At 27.8% G+C, this 19,929-nt stretch overlaps 1 protein-coding gene across 7 annotated transcripts in view; it reads left to right on the top strand.

Annotated features, from left to right (window-relative positions):
• The window catches only part of mtTFB1 (mitochondrial transcription factor B1), a 79,290-nt gene that overhangs the window by 53,991 nt on the left and 5,370 nt on the right, over positions 1-19,929 (top strand). For 3 of the 7 annotated variants that reach the window (XM_087164214.1, XM_087164208.1, XM_087164201.1), the window contains 3 exons: positions 13,217-13,626; positions 17,105-17,187; positions 19,370-19,641. In XM_087164214.1, the coding sequence (XP_087020340.1) occupies positions 13,237-13,626; positions 17,105-17,187; positions 19,370-19,641 (745 nt within the window). In that variant the 5' untranslated portion in view covers positions 13,217-13,236. Of the gene's footprint in view, positions 1-8,851; positions 8,914-11,170; positions 11,582-13,216; positions 13,627-17,104; positions 17,188-19,369; positions 19,642-19,929 lie in introns of those variants that run through there. The other 4 variants (XM_087164220.1, XM_087164211.1, XM_087164204.1 and 1 more) reach the window with 4 other exon arrangements.

Here is a 19,929-nt window from a genome sequence, read left to right as displayed (position 1 = left end):
ATTCGCTAATACTCCGACCATTGGTGCTATTATGAATTTTTATAGGTTGGGCCTAGGTGAGAACTAGTCTGTAGTAAGTGCCAATTAAAGATTAGCCCGGGCCCGTCTTGAAATATCTGAAAGAAGTTTTAGGGCTCTTTGTTGAAGTTTTCTAATGTTTACTCCTTATAAATCAAAAAAAAAAAAAAAAGTACATTTAATACAGTTATTAGCATAAAAAAATGAGTGTTCAAAATTAAAATGCATTATATTTGTAAATAAGTACTCTTAATTATACATTCAGTTTGGCCTTTCTCTTTGCAAGTTTTGATTTCATAACTTTGTGCATTTCTGTCTTTATCTGTCATATTCTAAAATTGTTCTTAATTTTAATAATTAAACTTATTGTATCTTTATGTAAAAATGTACAAATAATACTTTTTGAACTAGTTAATTTTAAATATTGTATCAAATTGAAATTATTTGTCATTTTATTAACATTTTTAACTTTCAAAAGATAAAGCCCCTGATAGACTACTGATGATTCAAACGTTATTTATAGCTATTATATTGCAATTATATTATATAATTGCAATAAAAATAAAAATATATTAAGTATTAAAAGTTCTTTTCAGTCAATTTCAAATTTAACTGTATATATTTAACGATTTTTTTCCTTAAAAAATATATACAATTATGTTCAAATAATTATTTAATTTCTTTACATTCGCCTTCCATGACCTGAGTCGAAACTGACGTTAAATTTATATCATAGTTAATCAGGTGTTTCTTAATTACTTTTTCTACAGTAATTTTTTCTGAGCTTTTTTTATGTATGATTCAGTGAAGGTGAGACAAAGGAACAATGAAGTTGAAAAAAATAATATTTTAAAACTTGAAGATTTACTAGTTCTCGACCAAATTTGATAGATTCAACCATTTGATATGGTGGTTTTACAAGTTTATTTCAATGTTTTTTTTTCTTTCTTTTCTTTATTCTTTTTAACAAGAACATGTTTTACGGGACCATTCAAATATATAATATGTATTTCTCTTGATAAATTTTTCATTCTGCTTTTCAAGACAACTTTGAAAATAAGGAGCTTTTACGTTAGCATTGTTCATACCCCTTCTCAGCAAAATGAAGCAAATTGCAACCCCCTCCCCCGTTAAGTGCTTACATAATATTTGAGTGACCCCTACCTAAAATCATGACCACTTTAATAATTAAATGAATGTATCGACCCATTAGATTCGAGCCGCTGATCCCGATTTCAATATCAATAAATATTTATTCGAAAGTAATCAGGAAGTTTATTTAAAAATTAATTAATATGCAAGCATTCATATAAAATGCTGAAAGGAACTTTAAAATTTTTTTTTAATTCTAAATCTTTTATAATTGTATTGATTAAATTTACAATAACAATTGAATTTATGTATTAACAATTAAATTGTTGTTGTTTATTTAATGATGATCTCTAGGAGTTAATTTTGCGATGTGTTAAGAATATTGGAGAAAGGAAGCGGATTATTTTAATACAATTAAAAAAATAAAAAAAAAATCCACTATATAGCTGCTAATGAGTACCTATGATTTAATTGAAAAGCTTGAAGAGCGAAAAGCTCTTGTTATTACACTATAAATGAATGTTTGAGACTTATCCTTCTAACTATAGACCTAAAAATTAAAATTTTTATTTAGTGTCCAGTGGCAGCCGGTATACTCTAACTACGTAGTAGCCACTTTTTTTTTTAACCTAATGTGTCGATGACTGTAGGGCCTATTCATTTAATAGCCATTTTTTTTTTCACTTGGTTTAAATTGTATTTTTTTAAGGAAAAATTCATATTAGAAATAATCTACGGCTATAAAAAGTTAATTCAACAATAAAAATAATATAAATATGTGACAAAATTTAGTTAAACATATTTATTGACTTGACTTTACCGTCTGAGAAAATTCGATGCACAATAAAATAATCTTGAAAAAAAAAGTGACCGGTTGTTTATTTAATAAATCGCGACTTTTCTTTTTACCAAATTTTAAACATAAGAATTTTCAATACGAAGAATACATTATCACGTATATACTAATCGAGAGAAAAAAAATCGCTACATACCACATTTTATTTTATTTTATAACCGTCGTTGCACAGCCGACCCAATTTCATGGGTTTACGACTACTTACGTTCAACTCCGTAGCCTTGTAATTTTGAACCAATCCAGAAGACAAGGAAACTCCTGGATCAGTACCCCCAGAGGTATTGATTTGTTGTGGGAACATGGAGGACTTTGAGACTCGACAGATTTAACGTGCATCAGTCACCATTTACTACACGGGGAGTCTTCGGCCGGCGAGGATCGAACCCACGACCTCTTGGATATGGGCCCAGCGCCCTACCGACCAGGCTATCCCCTACATACCACATTGTGAATCGCTCTGAAACCAATACAATGTTAGGAAGTCTGAAATATTGCAAATTACCATACCAGTGGCGTATGATTTTTGAAAAACGCAGGCTAATGGAAAACGAAAAAATATAAAATAAATCGCTTAAAGAAAAAACAATACATTTGAAATCGTGATGCCGAAACTAAAACACTGAGTGGTGATGTTATGTTGAAAATTTATTTGAATTTAGCGACTATATTGGTGCGTTATGCTTAGATTAAATGAAATTGCATACTCATTCCATTCAAATGTAAAGAATTATATATATTTTTTTTAAAAATTAATTGATATACAATTAATTTGAGGTAAACGGATAGGTACTTATCGCATTTTATATTTTTTATCTAAATGATTGCGATTCATTAAAAAAGTTCTAAAAATGTTCGAGATTCTAATACTTTTCCATTATTGCACTGAATGTTCCTATACAAATACTTCTTCGACTTGTGAATATTTTCGATTGAATGCAAATTTTTAAAATAAATCACTGGATCACATGTGTTCATCAATAAATATAATAAAAAGTTTCTTTTTTGTTTCATATCAATTGAATTGTAAAACTAGTTTTAAAATATCATTCCATTATTACTAGTTTAAAATATAGAATTCGAAAGAATACGTTTAACTGCATTAAAATTAATCTCGAATCAGTCTCCAAATTAGTAGAATTTTTTAGGCAAATTACATCGCCTTTTGGAGTTTCAGTTTTACGATCTTGTATCATGCTCCTAAAAGAAACTTCATTTTTCTTTTCCATTATTGATAATTCATAAGTATCGATTTTTATAATCTATCAGTATTAGGAACAACAAGCCCATAACAGGTTTCATACACTACACACAAAATGCAATAAGTTTTACTAAAAAATTGAAATCAATGTTGAATGTAAATATTTGTTTTTTAATAATTATATTACACCCGCTATCCTATTTTAATGTCTACATATTATTTGCAACGAAAAGCATTGAATTTGAAAAGAAAATCGAAAACATTACATTATTTACAAATTCTTCTAACTGTGAATTGATTAAAATCTTTGGCTGTCATTTTTTCCCTTTTTCCCCTTTGACTACTATTTTCTTAGCTTTACAAATCACAAACGAGTTTTAAAGAAGTAATCGTCGATTCGCTAATATTCCGACCATTGGTGCAACTATGAATTTTTATAGGTTGGGCCTAGGTTAGAACTAGTCTGTAGTAGGTGCCAATTAAAGATTAGCCCGGGCCCGTCTTGAAATATCTGAAAGAAGTTTTAGGGCTCCTTGTTGAAGTTTTCTAATGTTTACTCCTTATAAATCAAAAAAAAAAAGTACGTTTAATACAGTTATTAGCATAAAAAAATGAGTGTACAAAATTAAAATGCATTATATCTGTAAATAAGTACTCTTAATTATACATTCAGTTTGGTCTTTCTCTTTGCAAGTTTTGATTTCATAACTTTGTGCATTTCTGTCTTTATCTGTCATATTCTAAAATTGTTCTTAATTTTAATAATTAAACTTATTGTATCCTTATGTAAAAATGTACAAATAATAATTTTTGAACTAGTTAATTTTAAATATTGTATCAAATTGAAATTATTTGTCATTTTATTAATATTTTTAACTTTCGAAAGATAAAGCCCCTGATAGACTACTGATGATTCAAACGTTATTTATAGCTATTATATTTAAATTATATTACATATTATATAATTGCAATAAAAATAAAAATATATTAAGTATTAAAAGTTCTTTTCAGTCAATTTCAAATTTAACTGTATATATTTATCGATTTTTTTTCTTAAAAAATATACACAATTATGTTCAAATAATTATTTAATTTCTTTACATTCGCCTTCCATGGCCTGAGTCGAAACAGACGTTAAATTTATATCATAGTTAATCAGGTGTTTTTTAATTACTTTTTCTACAGTAATTTTTTCCTGGGCTTTTTTTATGTATGATTCAGTGAAGGTGAGACAAAGGAACATTGAAGTTGAAAAAAATAATATTTTAAAACTTAAAGATTTACTAGTTCTTGTCAAAATTTGATATGGTGGTTTTACAAGTTTTACTTGAAGATTTACTAGTTCTTGACCAAATTTGATATGGTGGTTTTACAAGTTTATTTCAATGTTTTTTTTTTATCTTTATTCTTTTTAACAAGAACATGTTTTACGGGACCATTCAAATATATAACATGTATTTCTCTTGATAAATTTTTCATTCTGCTTTTCAAGACAACTTTGAAAATAAGGAGCTTTTACGTTAGCATTGTTCATACCCCTTCTCAGCAAAATGAAGCAAATTGCAACCCCCTCCCCCGTTAAGTGCTTACATAATATTTGAGTGACCCCTACCTAAAATCATGACCACTTTAATAATTAAATGAATGTATTGACCCATTAGATTCGAGCCGCTGATCCCGATTTCAATATCAATAAATATTTATTCGAAAGTAATCAGGAAGTTTATTTAAAAATTAATTAATCTGCAAGCATTAATATAAAATGCTGAAAGGAACTTTAAAAAATTTTTTTAATTTTAAATCTTTTATAATTGTATTGATTAAATTTACAATAACAATTGAATTTATATATTAACAATTCAATTGTTGTTGTTTATTTAATGATGGTCTCCAGAGTTAATCTTGCGATGTGTTAAGAATATTGGAGAAACGAAGCGGATTATTTTAATACAATTAAAAAAAAAAAATCTACTATATAGCTGCTAATGAGTACCTATGATTTAATTGAAAAGCTTGAAGAGCGAAAAGCTCTTGTTATTACACTATAAATAAATGTTTGAGACTTATCCTTCTAACTATAGACCTAAAAATTAAAATTTTTAATTAGTATCCAGTGGCAGCCGGTAGACTCTAATAACGTAGTAGCCACCTTTTTTTTTAAACCTAATGTGTCGATGACTGTAGGTCCTATTCATTTAATAGCCATTTTTTTTTTCACTTGGTTTAAATTGTATTTTTTTAAAGAAAAATTCATATTAGAAATAATCTACGGCTACAAAAAGTTAATTCAACAATAAAAATAATATAAATATGTGACAAAATTTAGTAAAACATACTGACTTGACTTTACCGTGTGAGTAAATTCAAGCCACAATAAAATAATTTTGGAAAAAAAAAAGAAGTGACCAATTATTTATTTAATAAATCATGATTTTTCTTTATTCGTTGACTCGGCAGTTGGCGAATAGTTATTTTCAGATCTATTTAGCTACAAATGAATAAATATTTAATTACTTTAAATTCGGACTTAGCGCTCCGAATAGAATCTAGAATCGTTCTTCAAATTTAAATAATTGTTAAAGTGGCGCTTTTCTCCTCAGGCTGTTCTTTACCGTGTTCTTTTTTCCGTTTACTTAATACTAAAAGTATCTTTAATCCTCAAGTGGTATGTCTAATGACTAAATTTGAGAAAAGAGAGAGAGAGAGAGAGAGAGAGAAGTTGTTTTTATGAAATAGCAAAAGGAAAACGATAATTGTGTATCCAAACAGGGATTCCAAGGCGAGAAAAAAATAGCCAATTTAATCCTTAAGTATAATTTTAATGAGTGACCGAAGCTTAACCGGATGTGAAAAGGAAACCTGTGGATACCGTAGAGATATAATTTGAGTGATGGCTGACAAGTCAGTATTAGTAGCAGCCCTTTTGTAACCTTGGAAGGCCGTCTCAATGGGTCACGTGCCCGAAATAAACAAGGGAGAAGAGGCGAGGGGAGAGTGATGTTGCAGAGATAGAATTGTCCTCCTGGGCGAGGTCAGCATGAGGTCGCCCAGCTGTGAAGCAGACTTCCTGGCACCAGCACTTCATTGGAAATGGAATTCTATATCAGCAAGACATTTCTATAATAATAATCCAAATTTTATTTGCAAAGTTGACTTATCGATTCTGGCAACATAATTTGATGCATGCCCATGTGAGTGAAAATAAAACTAGATGAACCTAATTTATTTTCAATTAATTGCTGAATGAGAAATCGTGATCAACACATTTTTTCACAATTTTAATATTTTTGATTTTTTTTCTCTTTTATCAACCACTTAATTATATTCCAGGAAAAATTATGTTCCAGGGAAAAGTTTCACTCAACTATTTTACACCGAAAAATGAATGTACAGTGGAGCATCGTTTATACGACGCCGAAGGGACCCCCGAAAAACGTCGTATAAACGATAACGTCGTATAATCGATTTTTACTTCTAAATCCGAAACTGACTCTGTTTTCAGTTAATTTTGATGTTTAACGTGTTGATTTACATAAATTTCTAAATTAGACAAAGCAAAACAAACAAATAACCAAAGAAGAAAGATTGCAGTGAGCAATTTGAATGTATGTTACCTCGAATTATATTTTCTTGCTATTAGTCTCTACAATGCTTTGAATAGCGAGTTGAACTTACTGCTTTCTATGATGCAATTTTAGATTTCTAATCACGGTCAAATCTAATGGCTGAAGCGCACTTGTACAATTTGCAGGAAAAAAGAGAGCTTTTACATTTTCCAAAATAATTAGTATCGATGGGTGCGCTGGACATGGTCGAAGAATAGCAAAATGTTTCATTTTTGCCTCTTCATAACATTGTCCAGTTTTTTCAGTCATCTAGTAAAAATTACGGTCGTTATCCAAGCATTCTCGTTGGCACCCTTTTCTGTATCATTTATGTTGGAAAATTGCGCCCTTTTTTAAAATACGCAAGAAAAAATAAAAGATTAAATAAACGTGAACAAAATCTAAAAACCGACGTATAACCGATTCTGTGCGTCGTATAAACGATATATTTTTACATTAAAATGAATAGGAATGATTTGGGACCACACTAAAACGTCGTATAAATGTAAACGTCGTATAAGTGATCGTCGTATAAACGATGCTCCACTGTAATTTAAAATTATTCATTGAAAATTAACCAAAGTAATGAAATGAACCAAAAATTGAAATTAAGATTAACCAAAGTTAAAAATCACTGATAAAGGAATTGAAAAGCACTTTTTTCTGCGATATTTTAATTAACGAGAAAGGAAAAAAAAATTATTCCCTTCGATAATTATTTTGGAATCGATAATTCGATAATTATTTAATAGATATTGAAGAATAATAAATTTTATGAATCATAAAATATTAAGATAACGTTACAAAAAGGGATAAGTATAGGTTTTTAATATGTTTTAGAAAGTACTCTCTAATGCAAGCTTAAATATGATACATAAACATTACATGCTGTTAATACGGATAATTTATTTTATTATTTCTTTATTTGTTTAAAAAAGCTGGATCCAAGCTAATAATCCAAGTAGCAGTTTTCGATAATAATTTGTATAATAAGATTGAATGTGAAGGAATCAATTAAAAAATTATTTAAATAATTTTGGTGACGAAATGCAAAATTCTTGGCAGTTTCTTTAACTTCTTATTTATTGTAAATAATTACACGAGCCAACACTTTTTATTAATATAGTGAAAAACTACTCTCGAGAAGGGTGAAATAAATTAAAAGATTACTAGAAAAGCCTGTTTGAAAATACTTTGTTCTGTTTGAAAAAGATGAAAATTTAGTAATTAGAGGCAAGAAAAAAAAAATTCAAAGCTGTGTAAGATTTTGAGGAAAAATAAGTCGTACAATTGAATCGATTAAAATGTTTGTTAAATTCCGTTTAATAAATAACAAAGTACGTAATTAATTAGATGACCTAACACTTTTCTTCTTGCCATTGTGATAAAAAAAACTTTTACATTTTAAATCAATTAATAAAATTATTAAAGTAGATTTTGTTGCTTAAAAAAATTTTTTTTATGTGAAAAAACCGAAAATGAAATACAAAATGCCGAAAATTATTAAATCGAAAATTAAATAAGATTCCAGATTTAAGGAAAAAATTATTTGTATCGCAATTGGTGAGAGCAAAAAAATAAAAAAATAAAATAATAATAATAAATAAAACATACGAAAACTAATCTTCTTGACAATAATAAGAGAAATTACTTTTTATGTGATTATTCAACTGAAAAACTAATTGAATTAAAAAAAAAACTGCTAAAAGATTTTTTTTAAATTTAAATATTTAGTGGCGAGCTGCAAAATCCAAAAATAATTATTAGTATCTCAAATTATAAAAGTTTCCGACGAAAAACTTAAAGAAACTTACAAAAAATTTAGTATTCTAAACCTGAACAGAACAATAGATATAAGCAAATAAATAATGGTTTATAATTAAAAAAAAAGTTAGTAAATAATATTTTTTGCTTTATACATTTTAATTTTTCCTACTATATTAAAACCTCTCGGGAGTGACCACTCTCTGTTCCTAAATAAAATGGTCGTTGCTGGAAGTCGTTCTTAGAGGTTACCATCATTGACTTCAAAATTGTTATCGAAGGCACATGATTTTTCGCAAACGATTTTAATTCTAGTCCGTGTTATTTTCTTGGTGCGGAAATGCCACTTCTTTTGGCGTCATGAAAGGACGGGAGAAGAGGTTTGTTTGAAATGCTTGTTTCTTTCTAAAAGAACTTTTATTTTAAAAATTTAACTTTCAACTCTAAATTAAATCATTGATAGCATCGTCTTTAGTACACTCTGACTACAACATGATAAAAGAGCTCTCTAAATAAAAGCGTCACACAAATATTTTGAATACATTTTAATCTACTTATTCGTTTCGTTAAATTTCTTGTTTTGATATTTTTTTCGTTTTCCCTTAATTGACCATTAGGCGCAAATGTTAGGCCGGTCACTGGGAGAGGTTTTAATTTTCTTTCATGAAGATTATCATAACAAGAGAAAGTCTATGGAAAAAATTCCATGCCTGCCAAAATAGGCCATAAATAGAGGTGAACGCTACGAGGTGGTCTTTGCTGAAGGTTTCAAGTATAAAATTTTTGAAACAATGGTTTATAAATAAACCATTATTGCCAATAATTATTATAAGTAAGAATGGCTTTTAATTTAAAAAAAAAAACTCATTAAATAGTTAGCAAATAATATTTTTTATTACCTACTATAAGATTTGCCTATTACCTAATAATTTGGAATATTTTACGAAATACATTCAAATCATGATATTATTTTTTTGAAGTTTTTAAATGTGTCATTCTTTCTTTAACAAAATTTCGATAGATTCCGCATAAGGTACCTTTCGATTGACGAACCCCGATGAAAAATTTTTCATTTGTAATATAATAGTATGTTTATAAGATAATATATGTTTAAACAAAGAAAACTGCATAAAACGAACTTCAGCAACTTTGTTAATTTTCAATTTCAATACATATATAGTTATTTATTATTATTATTTTTTTTTTTTCAAAAATGCTGAACTACTAAACAGTAAATTTGTATTAAACAGTGAATTGTAGTTGTAATTTCACAATAAATTTAAAACGCTAAATTTTCTTTTTAAATATTTTATTTGTTCTTCATTTTTTAAATAGCTTTTGGATAAGAGAAGCTTTCCTTTCATAATATAACTACTGTTACTTTACCGTTTATTTTAATGCAAAACTAAAGATTAAGAAGTGTCGGGATTAAGGCGATAAGGGGCCCGAGGTTGATCTGTAACATGGGACTCTATCCATTACAAATTAGCCGAAATTTATCATACATTCGGTGTTAATAAATTTTTTTAAATATTTAATTTCAATTCAGCTCCTCCTTGAAATTTACAGTTAAAAAAAAAGGAAGAAAAATAAGATATATATTCTATATAAAAAGAAAACAACAGAAAAAGATTACATATTAGAAGTTTTACAGTTAATGCTTCCATAGCTTTGAAGTTCGATATCAGTGATACCGAAAACGCGCACAAAAATGAATGCACAATGATTAAATAAATTTTTGAAAAAGAAAGAAAAACTTTAATAGAGAAAATGTAAATAAATAAAGGAATTTTAAATTAGACAAATTCATAAATATCACTTATTTAAAAAAAAAATAGGTAAGATGATTCTGCTGAATTTAAACAGAATAATTGATTTTATTATATAGAAGTTTATTACATAGAACCGAATTATCGATTAATAGATATATTTATTTATTTATTAAAAAAAACAACAAGGAAACAAAAACACAAACACTTTAAAGAAGTGACAATTTTTTTTAAAGATATTTTCTAAGAACCATTGTAGAATTGGTATGCAAGTGAAAATGCGTCTCTCTCATCCAGAAAATTTAGATTGTTTCATAGATATTTGCAGATAATCAGTTGGAGAGATCGAATTCCAATAAATTTAAATAAAATAATATAGTCCATTAAAATCGAGAAGAGGTCGGTCGTCAACTCGTTATCGTTAAAAGAATGCATTGCATTAATTGAACACACCAATTTTTTTTTTTTTTTTTTTTTTTTTTTTGTATTTTGGAAAATTTACACTAAAAATATAGAATGCATCGTAATAAAATAAGAAACAATTTAGCGTAAACTGCCTTACTAACGAAAAAATTGGGTGAATTAAGCCTCAGAAAGATTAAAACATTTTCATAAATTATTCATTCACAATAAGTGTTGCATTACGTTATTCAATGGCATTTGAATTTTGAACTGATATTAATAATTTAAAGGGAGGAGGGGGGAATTCTTTTCACATGATTTTATCTAAGAACTCATTAAGAATATTTGAGAGAACTGTGTAGTTCAGGTTATAAAAGTTGCAGAAATTCACTTAATTTAAATTATTTATTTTGTTATACATAATACTTATTACGGCTCTTCATTATGGCTTGTTTTTTCAGTTTTTCGTATGATGGATTAAGATCTCGTATAAAATTTTTGTGTAGCATGTGCTGCCATCTACTGTTGAATTTTTAAAGGAATTACTTAAAAGGTTATAAAACTTTATCTAATATTCTAAAATTATTTTTTCTTCATAATTATGAAACTTCGTGTATATATTTTGCATTATAATTAAAAAATATTATCACTAAGACTAATAAATGAATGTTTTATTATTTTTTGATTTTGCTCTGATCTGATTTTAACTGTATGGTTGACTGTAAGTAAATGTTTGTAAACACACATTGGGATCGATCGTGTTATTTCTATTTTGATTATGAGTTCTTCAAATTATGTTTTCTCATCTACTTAACTTGACGAAAATAGAATAATGGTTTTCATTATTTGATTCCTAGTATTTGTATGTAAAAAAAAGGTAATCCTTTATTAATTGCTATGTAATAATTGCACATTGAAGATGTTAGCTCCTAATACTGAAATTCATGTTAAACATTCGTGGAATTTTTTAAAAATTTTACAATCTTTTCCTTTTATGAGGGTTATTTTCATTATTATTATTATATTATTGAACATTAACATTTGAGAGTTTATGAGTAAATTGCCTGATTATTTAGTTGGAATACGGAATGAGGAAATCTACCATATATTTTACCAATTATTTTAGTGCAGATACCGATGCAGAAAATTTTGCCCACAAATTCAGGTTGAATGTTATTCCAATTGCATTAAGTTACCGTTTGGAAGATATTTATACATCGGTATCGCACCAACTACGATAGCCACGGTCCTAAATTATTTTTATGCTTGAAAAAACTTAAAATACATGTAGATCAGTGGTTTGCTTGTGGTTGGTTTTACCCTTTGAATTGATTCCCTTCTTGATATTCTTTTTAATTTCTTATGTAACATTACCAATTTGTTGCCAACGTTTGGTGATTATTTTGGTGCAGGTTGCAATTTAAAAATCTTGCCTAATTAGCATGTATTATTCCTGGTGTGCTTGTTCGAATAATTCATCTTAATAATGTAGTGACCAAAATTATGCTCTAAAATTTTTGTTTTTGCACAGCCTGCTAGAAAGATAGTTTTGCTCTTTTAATAAACTATATTTTATGCAAAAATAAATGAAAGCAGTTTCACAAGCAATATCAAAGCTCGATGTGACGATCCCTGTGGCTCGAACAAAAATCAGCATTGTAATGTGAGGTGGCTATGTTTGGAAGATGCAAAGCTAGAGCAAATATTTAATTATTATTCATAAATACTGGACTTAAATTGAGAAAAACATATATACATTTTTTTTTCTCTAACCTATTAAAATATTATTTAAAAAATACCTGTACAGCTGAGACAAAGCACCTAGGAGTAATGTCAAAAGGCAAAGTGAATGAGGACGTTGTTTTAAACCTTGCATTGTATTTGAAAATTGTGAGTAAGGTAGTCTTAAGGTTATTATAAATAACCGATCATTCATTAAAAAAAATATATTTTCCTTGTATAGTAATAACTTTTTAGGATGTGTTAATAACTTAAAGATGTATGCTTTTTGTAATTTGCTCTAAAATTATTAATTTATATTTAAAAGAAAGCGAATTTTTACAGCTTATTGTCTGAAATTTTTTTTCCATTAAACAGTGGTATTTATTTTTGAATAAAGATAATTAAGTTTTTTAAATTTTGTTAATTTTAAGTTATTAGTTTAAGGTTACTTACCTTAGACTTCAGGCTTACTTTCTTCTTTTGCATAATTTTTTTTTAAGAATTGTAATTTAATGTTTATAATCAGGTATTAAAAACGTTAAAAAAAAGAAGAAAACTTATCTTATACTGTTATTGTTCAGAACAACTTTTCATTGATCCATTATCCTAGTATATAAATATACTTGGCTCTGCAAATAGGCATTGCTTTTTGTTGACTCGATTCTTCAAAGACAAACACCAACCTTTAGTGTTATTTATTTTGGGTTTCAAATAGGCATGTAACCAAAGTTAAAAAGATTATTTGCATTAACTTTGCATAACTTAATTATTTTTCTCTTTCCCATTTCAGGAAGAAAAAATTATTTTCAAATGACCAGCTTAAGACTATTTCACTGTTTAAGAAGAACAGCTTCCACATTATCTTCATTTCAAAATGTTACTTCAAAAGAAGTTGCAACTAATGACTTTTCTAAAACAGATGAACCAGTCACAGAAGCATCTTTACGACTTCCACCTTTGCCTTCGCCAAGGGATCTCTTAAAACTTTATAGAATTAAAGCTCAACGTAATTTGTCTCAAAATTTTCTTCTGGATTTCAGACTTAACAATAAAATTGTCACCAGCACAGGAAATGTGAAGGATCATTATGTTTGTGAAATCGGGCCTGGTCCGGGAAATATTACTCGAGCCATTTTGCAGAACGGTGCAAAACATGTTATTGTTATTGAAAAAGATAGACGCTTTTTGCCAGCTTTAGAGGTAAAAAATTAATTTTAGTATTCATTAGTTTCATCAATATTTATAATTTGAGCACTTAATAATTATGTCTTGTTTTTTTAAAGTGTATAGAACGCTTTAACCATTTGTAATGTGATATTGTAGAAATGAGATGGACCTAGCCCAAGCTCGACACTCGTTTATTGAAAAAAGGTTTTGGAAAACGCCGGCTTGGACTAATAAAATTTTAATAAGCTTTTTTACTATAGTTTATAATAAATTTACTATATCACATTTACTATATGTTTGAAAATCAGTTATTAAGTTTAAAAAAAAGTGAAATTTAAGGTATACCTCGGGCTCAAGTATGCTCGGATTAAAATTTTTTTATAGAAGTAGAGTCGGACTTTCTAGATGACTGAATAGGTCATAAATTTGATTACCTGCATCCAGGGTTGGGGTTTTGGACGTCCTAAACTGGTTTTGGACAGGACACGTGGGTTTTACTGTCTTAAACTGGGTAAAACTGTCCTAAACTGGGTTAAACGGTCCCAAACTGGGTTAAACTATCTTAAAGTGTCCAAAACCTTGAACTTTGGTAAAAGGTAAGAATTCTATAGGTGTAACCATAGTACACTTAATAATTACATGTATCAATAAATATTTGATATTTTTTATACAATTTACTATAACTTATTAAAATAAAATAATATAATAGGAAAAGGTTTATAATTTTTGAAGCTCCACAATTCATTGAACAACAAAAGTGAATTCCTTTAAATATAAATATGCTTTTAATACTGATAAATAATATTTTTGCATAAGGATAAATAGGGTAATATTAAAAAATTATAATTTTTCTTAAAAAAAAATGCTAAATTTGTTCAAAAATTTACCTTTTGTTTTTCACAATAATTTTTTTTTAAAATTTTATAATTTCTGCATCACAGGATGATAAAAAAGGCATCTATTTTTAAAAAAAATGTTTTTTAAATATAAATATATTAGTTTAAATTGAAAATACAAAATAACTGTAAAATGTATTAACAGTTTTGAAGGGCATAACATCAGTTTCAGTTACTGACACTGGTGATGTATCACCACTATGCTAAAAGAATTGAATATGAATGAAATAAAAGTATTCTTGAATAGTACTATAGATAAATAAACCAGTTTATGACGAACCAAGCACTTAGTCCCTAATATTTTAACCTGTATGGCAAGGCCAAACTTCAGTTATGTACTATTAAATGAGAGGACCAATTGAACTTGATTACTGATTAATCTTCCTTTGTTTAAATTGAAGAGTCAAACAGTATTAATAAAACATTATACTTTTAAAAACAAATATTCTCTGGTATATTTAACTATCAATATGTTATTAGTTCTATGTTTGTTTAACCTCTTAAATATTGTTCAGATAAAATTGTGACATAATTTGAGTAAAAGGGTTTTGGACAAAGGGGTTTTGGACAGGACGGTTTAAACCGTGGATTAATCCATTCTGTCCTAAACCTTGCCAACCCTGCCTGCATCATCTACTGATAATTTGAACATTTTTGTATGCAACCTATTATATATTATAAAACTACTTTTGCAAAAAATAATTTTTACTGATGTGCATAGGTGATTTATTTTTGCTTTTTTATAAATATTTATGTACATTTTTATCAGAAGAAGGAAAAAAAGAAACCTATTAGTAGTTTTTAAACTTTTAAAATATACTACATTAAAATAAAATAGTTATATATTTTCTGTGGGGTGAAGGAAAAAAAAATAATTAGCTTGAACCTTTGGCCTATTTAACACACTATTTTATGATAAAAATGTATAAGAAAGTGGAGCGCATCGGTACATAGTCTAAGAACATTTTAAATATCAGTCTTGATTTTGTGAATCGAGATTAGTTTTATTATGGCATTATTAGTGTAAACTGATTTTACTCTTTATGTGTATTTTAGAATTTCTTACATTTTGAATGTCATGTCAGAATAAACTAATTTTAACTGTTTTAAAAAGGTATGTTTCTATTATTTAAAACATTCTAATAGTTTTTTTTTAAATATATTGTAACGTAACAGAGTAACAATGACAACTGAGCTAAAAGCATCAATTCCTCGAGAGGTAATGCTAAAATAATGTTGCTTGAGAGACACACACGAGAAGTGATGTTCTTTTTTTTGTTGTTGAAAAAGAGAGTTTTTTTCTGAGAAGAGATATTTCGTTTGGGTAATATGTTGTGATTTTTCGTGTGAATGTTTAAATAAATTGTTTGGTACAACTCACGTCTTATTTCTGGTTGTTGTGACACAACAATATATATTAGTAGATATAATTAATTTAATATTTTATGAAGATTAAAAACATTAATAAAAAAAATTAATGATTTTTAAACAAATTTTGTCAAAATTGAATGATCAACTATTATTATTTATTCTGAATTTAATGGGAAGTAAAATCTATTAAAGTAAAATTATTTTTGAACAAATTTTTCCAAAATTAAGTAATTATGAAAGCATTGTCAAGTAGTTAATGAGAATGTTAAAGGGATTTATTATGTTTAATTAGTCATATAAATCTCATAACTAATTGACCAGTTAGTTATTAGATTTGCTTTTTGTCGGCAAAAGGTTTTTATTAGTAGAAAGTTTAATTTACCACCAATCACAATACTCAAATATGCTACAAAGAGAGAACATTAGTTTCAGATAGAGAACTCAGTTCTCATGCTCAGTTATATAGGAATATATTAGAATGTTTTTATCTACTTCAATGATTCTTGCTATTGGATTGAATAAAATATATTTTTCACTATGTTTGTTGTAATTAAGGTCCATATAGCTTTCAAAATAAAAATGTTTTAATCTGTTTCAAAATCAAGATGCAAATTAATATATATGTTTTACTCCCTGCACATTATGCTGAAGCACTGCCAGTAGTTGCCATAGATTAAGAATTTTGACAAGTACCACCTAAAGGCTATTTGAATTGCAAAGAATTTAATATATAATAAATTATGCAAGAAGTCATATTATGTTAACTTAAAATTTCTTTTCTTGTTACTTGTAAAATAATGTATGAATAAGTTCACTAATTCCACTTCATACATTATTAAATATTTATACAGTACAGAACCCGTTATCCGGAAATCAGAAAACCGGAACGAAATTTAATAAATTTTCCCGCTATTTTTTAAAAAAAAAAAATTTTTTTTTCCTCATAAGATTTTAGGATTTTTCTTTCTTTTTTGAAAGATGTTTACCCTAGCATCATTTTGGAAATAATCATTAGTGTATTACTTCGTTTTTTCAAGATTATTTCCAAATAAATTTTTTTTTTTAGTTGGGTGTTTAACAATAAAAAAAACGACTTTTTGTAGCGATTCAGAAAACCGGAAAAATCAGTTATCCGGAATAGCGATGGTCACGATCGTTCCGGATAATAGGTTTCCTACTGTATAAATTTTCTTGAATTCTATTTAAAATTGTAATGTTTAACATTTTTTTTTTTTTTTTTTAAGCTCTTAGCAGATGCCAGTGGTGGGAGGCTTAAAATAATTCTTGGTGATATAATGGAATTAAATTTGGAAAATATTTTACCCAAGTAAGTAATTTCATCATTAAAGGATTATGTTGTATCTAGGTCCAAAAAAAATAAATTATTTTATTTCAAAATAAAAAAAAATTAATTGTTTAAACTTAAAACATCACCATCATATGATATAAAATTAGTATAGTATTAAATTTGGAGTATTGAACATTTTATTCTTACATAATATGCAGATTATGATGTTGTGTTGTCACCTATCAGTGCTTTGCATTGTATTTTCTTACTAGATATGTGTCCCTGGTGCATTATGTACATTAGAGCAGTATTCCCCATCCAAGGACCGGTACCGGTCCGTGGATGAAATAGTACCGGGCCGCCCATTTCATTGAAACTAAATTTAAATTCCTAGGTTTATGCCCCAAATAAAAAATATGTGTTCTATTAAAGTTTTATTTATTTAAAAGAAAGGGGGCCCTCGAAAGTAGTTACATAAATTTTTTAATGTTCGTAATGTATCATTGTCTCCGATTACCCCCAGATGGAACCGTCTCATTGCAAAGAAACAAGCTCAGGGTTCTCATTGATTTAACATTCTAGTAAGTTAAAATGTTAAATCACTTTGTATTTATTTTTTGGCGGAACTGCATTTTATTTTGAAGGCATGTTTAAATATAATTAAATTAAAATTAATAAATCAAAATAATCTAAATTATAAACAATCAACGTCCCCCCCCCCCATCGGGCTGCTGTAAAACTATCAAACGTTGACAGGTCCACAGTGATAAAAAGGTTGGGGAACAATGCATTAGAGGGTTGGTTATCAGAACGCTGATTTTCTGGAATGTCCAAGGATCATTCAAAGACCATGTTTCCCCCCCTTCTTCTTCTTAAAGAAAAGCAAAATCGCAAAAGTACTTTTTTATTTTCAAAATATCTGAAAGGGGTTGAAAAATGGTTTCTTCTATCTCTCGGTGACCCTGCAAAGAGACTAACATTCTTTTCATCCAGTTTTGATGTTGGTGGCAAGTAATTTCTAATAATTGAGTAGGTTTCTGATAATATTTTAAAACATTAAGCTTTCAAACACTGCATTTGTAATATGATGCTATAATAAACACTAATAACAATTTGTGAATATTGCAGTTTAATTCTAAGATGATTCACACACTAAAATAAACAAGTTAAAAAATTAACAACTGAAATAAATAAGTTAAAAATTCAGATTATTAAAGCTTGTTAATTAAATGAATAAATATATTTATTTTGTCGCAAGGTCCATCTAAAAAATTTGGTAAATCGATGGATATCTCAATAGCAATTTGAGTTAAAAAAGAATGTAGCCATGCGTATAAGCAAGGAGAGACTTCCGTAGAAATGACTGCTAGCAGAAAATGCATGAAATCAATGCATATTAGTTTGCTATGAAAAGTTAAATAGCATGTTGGAAAAAACTTGTTCACTTAAAATGGAGTAACAGATAAATAAAAAGTTTTGATAATGATTGTTGATCTGGGTATACAGAACAGATGATTCTTGAGCGAGAAATATATTTACCACTGATTTTAATGTTTTCGGGTGGGAAAATAAAACATCTTCGCTTTTATAGTAAGCAAATGACAATATAAAATTGGTTACATATACATTAAAAGTTATTGAAAGTATATAGTGGGTTGTTCTAAATTAATGCTGTTGACCATGGATGTATATAGGATTCCTAAATATGGCTTAATAAAATTATACTTCATTCAAAAAATGATAATGCTGGTAATTTATTTTAGGATGCTTGCAGAACTTTTGTAATAATCTTGTAACAGAACATTAGATTATATACTATTATAATATTGTTCATAAGAATATAGGGGGCATTGGGAATCAAAAATTGCAGATTATTCACAAAGATTTGTATAAGCCATAAGATTTGTTCCTGCAATCCACATTAAAGACATCTGTACTTTGATGGATTTCAAAATAAACCTTTACAGATTCCTTCCTGTACTTTTATCCAGAATTTGAAAATTGTTGCATGACAGTTTTGTTTTCCTCTCTCTCTCTTGTTTTATGCTTCCATTCACTGAACTTCTCAGATGGACTGCTTAGTGTATTCATAACTCAAACAAATTCATTTATTCACAAAACTTCTACTAAAATATTGTTAAATAAAATTTTCTTCATCTGTGTCTTCAGAGATATTGCAATATATTACTCTCAAAATATTTATTTATTCATTTTATTTTAGGAATCTGGCCCATGATTGGGAAATACACCCTCCTCCTCTGTATATTATTGGCAATTTACCATTTAACATTTCCACACCTTTGATCATAAAATGGCTGAGGTTTTGCTCAGTCCACAAAGGTCCCTTTGCTCATGGTCGAACAAGGCTGTCATTAACTTTTCAAAAAGAAGTTGCTGATCGTATGGTGGCTGAAGTTGGTGCTAACTGTCGTTGCCGATTATCTGTTATTTGCCAGTACTTATGTCATGTAGACAATTTATTTACTATTCCAGGTAAGTTTCTTGAAATGTTATTTTTTATTGAAATTTTATGTTTGTTTAAAAATAAATATGTTAATGAGAGACAAGCACATAGGTATAAGCCATCCATGGGGAATGTTCAGAATTGAGATATTGAAGTGAGGTTAAATTTAAATATGTAGTCTAATATTAAATATGTAGTCTAATGTTTCATTGATGTTTTAAAGATTTAAAATATTGTAATGTATTATTAAATTTAAAACAAAATTTTATTTTCATTCTGTATTAACAAATCTATAAAATTTGGAATAAAACATTACG

The sequence above is a fragment of the Parasteatoda tepidariorum genome, chromosome 1 (genome assembly GCF_982258835.1).
Source record: "Parasteatoda tepidariorum strain Cologne lab strain chromosome 1, Ptep-v5.0, whole genome shotgun sequence".
Taxonomy (NCBI): Eukaryota; Metazoa; Arthropoda; class Arachnida; order Araneae; family Theridiidae; genus Parasteatoda; species Parasteatoda tepidariorum.
The sequence above is the reverse complement of the archived record's forward strand: the minus strand, read 5'-3'. Positions and strand labels throughout refer to the sequence as shown.